The 10,455-nt window shown below is 48.4% G+C and overlaps 1 protein-coding gene across 1 annotated transcript; it reads left to right on the forward strand.

Moving 5' to 3' along the window:
- The first annotated feature begins 429 nt into the window (after positions 1–429).
- LOC118858152 lies at positions 430–9,150 on the forward strand. Its single transcript, XM_036768612.1, has 8 exons — positions 430–561; positions 2,694–2,826; positions 2,977–3,046; positions 3,211–3,315; positions 3,437–3,534; positions 4,135–4,255; positions 4,431–4,582; positions 8,363–9,150. The coding sequence occupies exons 2-8, from the start codon at positions 2,813–2,815 to the stop codon at positions 8,442–8,444; spliced, it is 642 nt and encodes a 213-aa protein (XP_036624507.1). The 5' UTR covers positions 430–561; positions 2,694–2,812; the 3' UTR covers positions 8,445–9,150.
- The last annotated feature ends 1,305 nt before the right edge of the window (positions 9,151–10,455 follow it).

Genomic DNA, 10,455 nt, shown 5'->3' on the forward strand with positions numbered 1-10,455 from the left:
ACGGCATGACGTATTGTTAGGAGCAGTCCTGACTCAGGTGGGTACCCCATCAGTTTAGGTTCGATGTAGGAATGGAGATTTACTTAGCCATAGCATGGAAAGGACACTCAACAAGGATATTCCAGCACTTAGCTTGGATAGAGGTAGCCAGAAGGGCATCGGGTCAGCAGGGCAGGATGTAGGGACTCACATGGTCTTGGGGCATCTTCCAAGTCTGAACATATGGGTGGGACTCTGTATGGCCTGACCACACATGGAATGGCCTTTTTACGACCTTAGGTGACCAGGAAGCCTCATCAGTGTGCCCAGAGACTACCAGGAATCTGCCAAGTGGGGCATGACTCATCCCATTGTCCTCTGGGGTCAATCAGATCCTGGGAACAGTTTTGTTACCTTTCGGGGAAAATGGAGCCCAATCTGTGTTGTCAGAAGAAGGAGGGAATTCTGCTAGATAGCTGCTCCACTACCCGGACTGACCACATGTGGAGTTCATCCCCTTAGAAGTAATTCATTCTGCAGCAGCCCTAAAAAGCACTCAGTGGTGGAAAGCCTATTTGAATGGTGAGTGGTCAGTGGTCACTTTCAGGTCAATTTCAGGTAGGTTCCTAGAAAACTGGAGGAAGGAAGATTTCTCATTGTTCCTGGTGGCTCTGGCCTCAGTGGTGACTTCTGGCTTATTTCTTCCTGGCAGGGTGATCTTTCCTTGGTAGACATTTAAGAAGCTGTTTGACACCTGGGCTAGGGCTTGGAGTATCTCAGACAAGCTGGCCAGGAATCGTTCCCCCAGTTTGCCTTGTGGTTTAAACCTCTGGCTTTAGTCACTTGGAGTGGACCTGTGAGAGGGCACCTGCCTTTTAGGACAGAGAGCCAGTGGGGAGGCACCTGACCTGCTGGACACACAGTGCAAACTCCCAAGCTCACCTTTTTTTGCTTCTATCACTGCAGAAATCATAAAGTCCTGTAAACATGTAGAATATATGGGATGTGGCCATCTAGTATAAATTCTGATGACTTGAGTGGGGCACAGGTAGATATATGATCTGGGATCTGGCTCCCCTCATTCCTGAGAGACTGAGATTTCTACCTTTGTGGGGAGCAGGAGAAGGGCATCACCCCCTGACGAGTTCCCTATTTGGAGAGTGCCAAGTAGGATACAGCATCACTGAGGCTGGATGGTCTCTCCTGTACTCTTCTCCCTCCCAAAGGGGCACCAGGCTATAATTATATCTATCTACTCCACATCAAATATCTGTAGTTTAGAGTTACGATAAAGAGTTCAGGATAAAAGCCACTTTCTCTGATTGCTCTTAAGGGAAGGAGGAATAGCTCGCTCCTCATCAGCTTGACTGCTTCCCACTAAACACCGGTTATACAGTAGGTGAAGGAATGCTCTTTCCCTGATAGAGTTATGATCTTAGCTCAACCAAAGAGGGATAGAATGAACTCATGAGGGTGATGGCTGCTCTTAGCAGGTACTGGAGCTCAAGGGACATGCTTGGGGCTGGTTTCCCCACTTGTCTGTGGTACCAGGGAGCTCACAGCTGCCTCCCTCCACCACTTCCTAAGTATTTGCCCCTTGTGCCTGCATATAGCAATGTTGTCAACTCAGAGATCTCTCAGCCAATCAGAAGTCACACCTCTCTCATACTTAGCTCACAGCATCACAGGGCTGTCGCCTGGAAAAACCACCCCAGACCTGGGATAGAAGGAGGACTGACAGGTGGTTTCTACCTCTCTACCTTCTGGTACCAGCTCTACCTCTAGCCTCCCTCTCCAGTGGAGCTTTTTCATCAAATGAGACATTCTTCTTAAAAAGACAGATGCTCCCCCTCTTCCCTCCCCACTGCTCTAGAAGAACGCTCTTTTTGGGGTTGGAGAATTTCATTCTCAGGTCTGTCCTGGAAGATCCTGCCACCAGGTGCCAAAGACACTGGGCTGTGGCCATTTTTGCCGTAACTTTTGTCAGTTCTGGAGGGGCCACAGCCAGGCAAACTTTCCCAGCCATTTCAGGCCAGCTTTGCTAATGTCTTCCTGTGGCCTGAGGTGACTGAGAGCTTTGAGGGCCAGTAAAGAGAAGAGGTGGAAGGGAAGCCATGGGGTGAGGCGGAAACGTTGATAGGGCTTCCAAACCCAACTCTTTGCTTTCTGTCTGAGTGCCCTGGGCACACCGTGTCTCCTCTGTCCTCTGTATGATGAAAGGGCTGGATTGGATGACTTCTAGAGTGTCTTTGGGCCCTAAATCCCATGTTGACTCTTAATTCCAAAAGCCTGGGAAGAGACCATAGGATTCCAGCTCTAGGGCTTGAAGGGTCCTCAGTGACCATCTGTCTAACCTCCTCATTTTAAAGATGGAGAAACGGAGGCCCAGAGAGGTCTGGTGACTTAGGCTTATGTATGGGATTTAGAACTGGAAGAGTTTAGAAGTCATCCAACCCAACCCCTTCATTATAAAGACAAGGAAACTGAGGCCCACTGACCCTGCCAGCCCTTTAGTCCCTTGAGTGAGGGGTGAGGTTTTTTAGGGGGGAAGGAAATACCCAAAGTCTTGGGGTAGACACAATTCTCAGGGTCAGGTCAGGTATGAAAAGTCTGGTCTTACTCCCAGGGTCCCAAGCAGGTGCCCACTTGATGCCATGAAGAGGGCAGTGTAGGCCTTGCTTCTTACAATGTTCTCTTCTTCTCTTCCCTCCGAGCAACCTGAAATTCCACCTTAGAGCTTCGTTTGCTTGGTGTTGGGCTTGGGCTTTCTGGTTTCCAAGAGTCTCCCATTACAGCACCTTTAGCCCTAAGAGGAACACTAGCCAAGAGCTGAATGAATGGGACAAGGTGTGTGTCTAAGGGTTGAGGAGGATTGTGGAGGGCCAGCCCTTGGGCCTGGCCTAGACAGGGGTGGAGTGGAGCTAGGGGAGGGGGCAGGGGTGGGGCCCTAGCGACTCTACCAGGAAGTCAGGGTCAAAGGACCATGTATTTCCTCAGCCCCACCCTGAAAGCAGGAACTTCCGGTCCTGGGACATCTCCCCCAGAGTTAGCCTTGACTCATAGGAAGGTAAGTATTCTTCCCCCTGGGGCAGGGCTACAATGTCTCTTGGGCCTAGGTAGTGGGGGGAGTGGAAGATGGCTTGAGGAAGTCTCCCCCTCCCCCAGGGAAATTCCAGGAAGAAAATTGGAATGGGAGGGACAGGATCATGGTGACAACACCTCCTCTCCTAGAAACCAGCTCAGCTGGCAGACAGACACACCAAGGGAACAGAAAGACACCAGACTGGTGGATCGCACAGGACACAGGAGGACAAGGAGATCCCAGGGTGGCGCCAGGTAAGAAACTCCCCCCAACCTGAGACCCTCATGCCCTTCCCAGGATCCTTTTGGCCATTTCCTCCCTCCCCTTCCTTTATTACTCCCCTACCCTAACCCCATCTCTCTCATTCCCTGGCAGCTGAGCCAACAGCTTCTGGTGACCAGAGCCCTGGGGGAGGCTGAGGCAAAGAAGGCTCTGGAGCAGGTTACCCAGGAACGTGATGATGCCATAGCCAAGTAAGGGGTCGGGGGAAGGGGGGAACAGTGAGCACCAGTGGGCTTTGGAGGAGGGAGGACCCAGCTGAAGAGCTGGGCACCGACAACAAAAAATGCTCTTGTCTTTCTGAATGAGCCCTTCCCAACACCCCAAGACTGGAGGGGTTCTCATCTGCCTGCCGGGGATGCCTTAGAAGACATCCTCCCCTGTTCTCAAAGTTCCTTTTGCCAGAGAAATTATGACTAGAAATGATTAAGATTCTTCCCATTCAGGTGAAAATGAAAAAATTCCAGTGTTTGGGATTGGCTTTTTGAGATTTCTGTCTGGACGTTCTGTAGCAAATCCAGTTTGAAACTCATTTAGGAAAGTGAAAGGTTTTTAGGGAAATAAATCCCCCTCTGGGCTTGGGTTTCTCTATTTGTAAAACAAAGGGGTAGATTAGGCCCACTCCCAGGCTGCGCCTAGCCCTATGTACTTTGGGTCTCTGGGCTCCTGTCTAAATGGTGGCTGAATGACGGCTCCATGGCTGGCAGCCTCAGCCTCTCCTGCCCCAGCCTGAGAGAAAAGTCCTAAGCACTAGATGAGGCTGAGGCCTGGCCTTCTCCCTGTCCCTCCTAAAGGAAGCTGGCAGTAGAAGCTGAACTGGGCATCTGCAGAGCCAGACTCCAAGCCGTGGAGGAGCAGCTGCTGGAGGTGGTGAAGGAGAAGCTGATGCTGATGGAGGAGGTGGAGGCCTGGAAGGTAGGAGAGAAGGAGGCTGAGGGCCTGTTGTGTACAATAGTTAGTGTGTGTAGGGGGAGGGTGGATGCCAGGAGAGGGTCATCAGCTTCCTTCAGAGTGCCCCCAGGCCAGGACTTTCTGCTACTGCCCCTGGGCAGACCCTCTACTCTACCTATGGTCTCCTTCTCTTCTCTAGGATGATATGCAAGAGCTGGTCAGCCGACAGATTCGAAGCCAGATGCAGAGAGAAGGGAGTGACCCCTGGAGGGGCAGAGTCCCTGCGTCAGGGTCCAGAACCCAGCCTGGTCTAACCACCCACGTCTCCCAGTGGCAGTGGAGATGGCGGAGGTGAGAGAGCTCAGCTAATGCTGGTGGAGGGGCTGAAAAAATAGCTTTACTCAATAAAATCTGAAACCCTGGCTATGGTGTCCTCTCTGAATCAAAGGAGAGAACATAGAGAAAGACACTGAAGGGTCCTCAGTGACCATCTATCTAACCTCCTCATTTTAAAGATGGACCAGGACCAGGCTCTGGATTTCTGTCTTCACTCACAGTGGAGCTCCATCCAACCCCTCACTTACTCCTTCCCTCCTTCTTCTTCCAGAGTTAAAGGCCTTTCAGACTCACCCCAGAGGCTGAAGCTGGCTAGGCCTCCCTGTGGGGAAGATCTTCAGGTCACTGAGGTCCCTAGGGTCTTTTGAGTGTTTGAGGAGTGAGGTGGTGAGAGGGAACAGTTTCTAAGGCAAGAGATTTCAGATACTGGCTGTGAAATCTTGGGGTTGGTCTTTGTGGATCCATTGTGCAGGCCCTGGGACAGATAGGATCTGAGTTAAAGGGAACATACATTTGACCTCAAGGTGGTGACACGGTCAGAGGATAAAACACAGAAGGAGATTCAAGAGTAAGGTAGATATGGAGTACATGGGGGTAGAGGAGAGTTAGAGAAAAGGAGTCAGAAAGCTGAGGAAGACACAAAGTTCTGAATGAGTTAGGGTACATAGTCTCCCTTTGGAGCTGAGGGGACTCTCCTTTCCCAAACTCCAGAATAACTTGAACCTCAATTGCTCCAAACTTGGTGACAGAGATCCTACCTGAAGCCCAAGATCTGTGAGGTTGGACGTGTTCCTCTAGTCTGTGGTCCAGCCTTACTGGAAGCAGGAGAAGGTGGCACTTCAGAGGATGAAGTTGGGGCCAGGAGAGGGTTTCTGGAGCTGGAGGTAGTCCCTAATTTTATCTCCTTACTGGGACCGGACTTCAGTGTTGACCGTGATAAATCCTGGCTGTCAGCCTCCATAAGATTGGTGAGAAGGAACAGTTGTGTCCTGGAGAGTTGGGTGGGTTGATGGAAGCTGGTATCCTGGCTGAGTTGTTGCATCCACCTGGACCTTGAGCCCCTCCTTCATCTTCTCTGGCCAGGTCCAGGTCCCATCTCTTTGCAAACTCCGGTCCAGCTCAGTAGAACTTGGAATTCCTTTCTTAGCCCTTTCCCTACTGTATTCTGGTTCAATATCTACACTTGTGATTATGTGTCCTCCCTTCACCCCTCCCACTTTCCTTATCCTCCACCTTCCAGATCACTGCCCTGGGGCCTCACATTTCCCCTCTTCTCCTTCTCATGACCTCAAACTCAAATATTTGTCCTGTACAGCCCATCTCCATACTTATGCAAAGGCCAGAGAGGGGGAATGATTTACCCAAGAATCTTTAACTTTCCTGAATGAACTCAAGCTGGATTTGATACAGATCTCAAGCATGTATATCTCTGAAAGTGTATGCTGAGTATAGGATTACTAAGACATCAAGGGATGCCCTTCGGAAGGCTTTTAAGTGGTCACTGATGCCACCCCTCCTGTTCTCATGTGCAGAGTTGACCATAAAGAAGTGGTGACATTCAGCAGGCAGCTGCTCAAACCTAATCTTGAACCCAGAAATTCCCTACTGCTTGGGTGCCCACAATTTCCAATCCAGTAGGACACAGGGAGAATGGTACATAGGAAATTGTACTCTATTCCTATGGGACAACATTCCCTGCTTCCCACCCCATTGAGGACTCACAGCCCATGCCCACTTTTGACACCATGACTTATTTTTAGGATATGATGAGTCCCTGACACTGATTGTGGGAATATGGATGCTTCTGACTGTGGAGAAAGCTGGCGTTCTAGGGGGTAAACCTCACCTGCTACACCAAGACTATAGTTACATGGCCTCCTCTCATTCTGTTTTTGAGGAAGATGCAGAAGACTAGTCTTTTTTTTTGGAGGGGGGAAAATAGGGCAATTGGGGTTAAGTGACTGGCCCAAGGTCACACAGCTAGTAAGTGTGTCAAGTGTCTGAGGTCAGATTTGAATTCAGGTCCTCCTGATTCCAGGGCCGGTGCTCCACTGTGCCATCTAGCTGCCCCTCAGAGGACTAGTCTAAGCTGAGGCAGGACAGCTTGCAGTTCGGTGTGCTCATGGCCTGGAAGCAGCTGGGATTGTGGCTGGGTGGGCTTTCTCTGTGTTTCTGGGCACCCACCATCAGCATGTAGGGCAGCAACTTGCAGCTATCGTTCTCCCCCAACTCCTTCCTCTTTTTGGCCCCTCCTCATCCTGGGGGTGCTGACCAACTGCATGGGTGTTGGGTGAAGGGTCAAGCTAGTCCATTCAAGTCAATATGAAGTGCATGTGTGAAATATGTGCTGGGCGTTTACACACAAAATAAAAAGCAGTCCTGCTCTCAAAGAGCATACACTTTGTGGGGGAGGGGCAGTAAATATTAGAGTCAGGATTTGAATCTGGGTCCTCTGGCTCTAAATCTAGTGGTCTGTCCACTATATCTTACTGCCTCTTTCCCTGATTTTGGGTTTTCTTCTCTTCTCCCCCTGTTTCTCCAACCCCTGCTTCCCCAACCCCCTTACTTTTATCCTCTGGCATCTCTGTTCCCACTTGAAAATGTGGAAGTTGTCTGAAAACCTCATTCGCACTGAGTGAGTTCTCAGGCCTTGAATGTATGACACGATTTGAAGGACTTCTATCTATGAGATGTCATGGTCGAACCCCACTGCTATACACCACAATGGACATCTAATGGTCGTATTCCAGGGTTCAGTTGGGGAAATTCCTGAGGGGCAAAGGGCCTTTACAGAATCTCAGATTAGAAAAGGGCCTCAGAGGCCACCATCTAGTCCAACAAAGACCTCACTTCCAGCCCCAACAAGTGGCCACCCAATGTCTGTTTGAAGCCCTCCGTGTCGCTGTCCTGTTCTCCCCCTTCCCACCCTGGGGAGCATCTAAAGGGCTCTATGAGAGGCAGAACTGTTGTGAGAGCAGGAGATGGATCAGGAGGAGGGAAGGGGAAGGGTAGGGATAGGAGGGAGGAGGTTGAGACCAGGAGGGAGAGGAAGAGAAGGATGGTGGTAAGGGAGAAGAGATGGGGAGGGCAAGAGAGGGTTGTGTCAGATTCGGAGGAGAGGTGGTTGGTGGTGTCCTTGACTGACCTGGGGCTGCTGCTCCTGTGCATAGCCAGCACGGAAAGAGGCTAGGTTGGGAGGGCAGTCACTGAGGACCCCCTTAGGGATTGATCCCGGGTTCCACCCAGATCTCCTCTCTGCACTGTTTCCTCAGAGCTCTACCACACCTCTGGCTTACAGGCCACCCCTTGATCATCTCCTAGCTGAGCATCCTTGCTCAGTGATATAGACCCTAAGGAGCTAAGGACCCCCTTCCCTAGTTCTTGCCCAATCATTTTTTTTTCCTCACCCATAGACAGGGAGAAAAATGGGAAGGAGTCTGTGGGAAGTATAGGGACAAGAGCAGAAGCTTCTGGAAGGTCAGCTTGCTGCCTATATGGGATCAAAGAAAGTCTGGGTAGGAAGGACCTCAGAGATGGTCTAACCCAGGTCGAGGCACCTTTGCCTTTGAGACCCTGGGCAAGTCACCTAATCTCTATCCATTTTCTTATCTTTGCAACAGCATAACAATGATCATATGATCTAGTTCACTAGGTGCAACCAGTAAACCACTTGTAAACTTGTAATTAAGCCTGGGAGGCTTGGGGAGCATGAGTATTTTGTAAAAGCAGTGTGTGCATATTGGTTAGAGTCTAGGCAGCGGCAATCACTTTGTGTTTACTCTGTGTATTTTGTAGGAGAGGCAGCGGGCTGAAGCAGATGGAGAGCTGGCCTCCCAGTCAGGAAGGAATGGCTTCCAGTTTTGCATCTGAGATATAGTAGCTGCAGGACTCTGGGCAAGTCATCCCCTCAGTGCCCCCAGAAAAATCACACAAGATGAAATTTGGCTGAGCAGGCTCAGATCTGCATTGGCAGAAGGAATTTCCTCCTGGAAACTTCCCATAGGCTAATGAAGTCACAGAACGCGTCTCCCCAGAATGATGTTAGGCAATTCAAAACCACCACCTAAGGCCAAGAGATCCTGGGATCGGAAACAAAGAGCTGGAAGGGACCTCAGAAGCATCTACTTAAATCCAATTCACGTGCCAGTCAAGACATCACCCCTGTGATGTCATTGGTCCTCTCTGAAAACAAAGGGTCAACTCCAACAACAACGCCAACCCCTTTGTCCAAGGTCACCATGTAGAAAATGTCACAGGTAGGATTTGAATCTAGGTGACTCACTTGATAAACATTTATTGAACACCTACTATGAGCCAGAAACCATGCTAGGCATTGGAGAAACAAAGACAGGAATGAAACAATTCCTTTACACAGAGGGTTTACATTCCATCTAGGGAGATCATAGGATTGGAAATTTAGAGACAGGAGGAGCTTTAGAAGTCATCAAGTCCACCCCTCCCCTTTTAGAGATGAGGAAACAGACTGGGTCATGGTTACACGTCATAGGCACCAGAGGCAAGAATTAAATCCAGGTCTTCCTGCCATCCACCTGGGTGTGTCAAAACTCTCTAGAGCATTTGAAGCAGATTAAAATGGAATTGGGAAATGTGAAACAAAATAAATAAAAATACAATAAGACATAGGTAGTATTTTTTTTTTCTCTCTTGCATACTGGATTACTCTCTCCATAAAAGAGATAATCGCTAAAACCTTAACTGTTTTTCTTTTTTTTATAATTGAGGTTTTATTTTTATTTTTTTATTTTTTCACATTTATTTTTATTTAATATGTTTAGTTTTCAGCATTGATTTTCACAGGAGTTTGAATTACAAATTTTCTCCCCATTTCTACCCTCCCCCCCACTCCAAGGTGGCGTATATTCTAGTTGCCCTGTTCCCCAGTCAGCCCTCCCTTCTGTCACCCCACTCCCCCCATCCCCTTTTCCTTTTCTTTCTTGTAGGGCAACATAAATTTCTATGCTCCATTGCCTGTGTATCTTATTTTCTAGTTCATGCAAAAACTTTTTTTTTTGTTTTTGAACATCTGTTTTTAAAACTTTGAGTTCCAAATTCTCTCCCCTCTTCCTTTCCCACCCACCCTCCCTAAGAAGTCAAGCAATTCAACATAGGCCACATGCATATCATTATGTATAACCCTTCCACAATACTCATGTTGTGAAAGACTCACTATATTTTGCTCTTTCCCAACCTATTCCCATTTATTGAATTTTCTCCCTTGACCCTGGCCCCTTTCGAAAGTGTTTGTTTTTGATTACCTCCACCCCCATCTGCCCTCCCTTCTATCATCCCCCCCTTTTTTATCTTCTTCTTCCTCCTTTTTTCCTGTGGGGTAAGTTACCCAATTGAGTATGTATGGCATTCTCTCCTCAGGACAAATCTGATGAGAGTAAGATTCACTCATTCCCCCTCACCTGACTTCTCTTCCCTTCCTACAGAACTGCTTTTTCTTGCCACTTTTATGCGAGATAATATATCCCATTCTATCTCTCCCTATCTCCCTCTCTCAATATATTCCTCTCTCATCCCTTAATTTGATTTTATTTCTTTTAGATATCTTCCCTTCATCTTCAGCTCACCCTGTGCCTGCTCTCTCTCTCTCTATATATATATACACATACATACACACTCACATATACATATATATACTGAGGTCTCATGAATCATACACATCATCTTTCTATGTAGAATGTAAACAAAACAGTTCAACTTTAGTAAGTCCCTTGCGATTTCTTTTTCTTGATTACCTTTTCATACTTCTCTTGATTCTTGTGTTTGAAAGTCAAATTTTCTATTCTGCTCTGGTCTTTTCACTGAGAAAGCTTGAAAGTCCTCTATTTTATTGAAAATCCATATTTTGCCTTGGAGCA

The sequence above is a fragment of the Trichosurus vulpecula genome, chromosome 7 (genome assembly GCF_011100635.1).
Source record: "Trichosurus vulpecula isolate mTriVul1 chromosome 7, mTriVul1.pri, whole genome shotgun sequence".
In the NCBI taxonomy this organism is placed as follows: Eukaryota; Metazoa; Chordata; class Mammalia; order Diprotodontia; family Phalangeridae; genus Trichosurus; species Trichosurus vulpecula.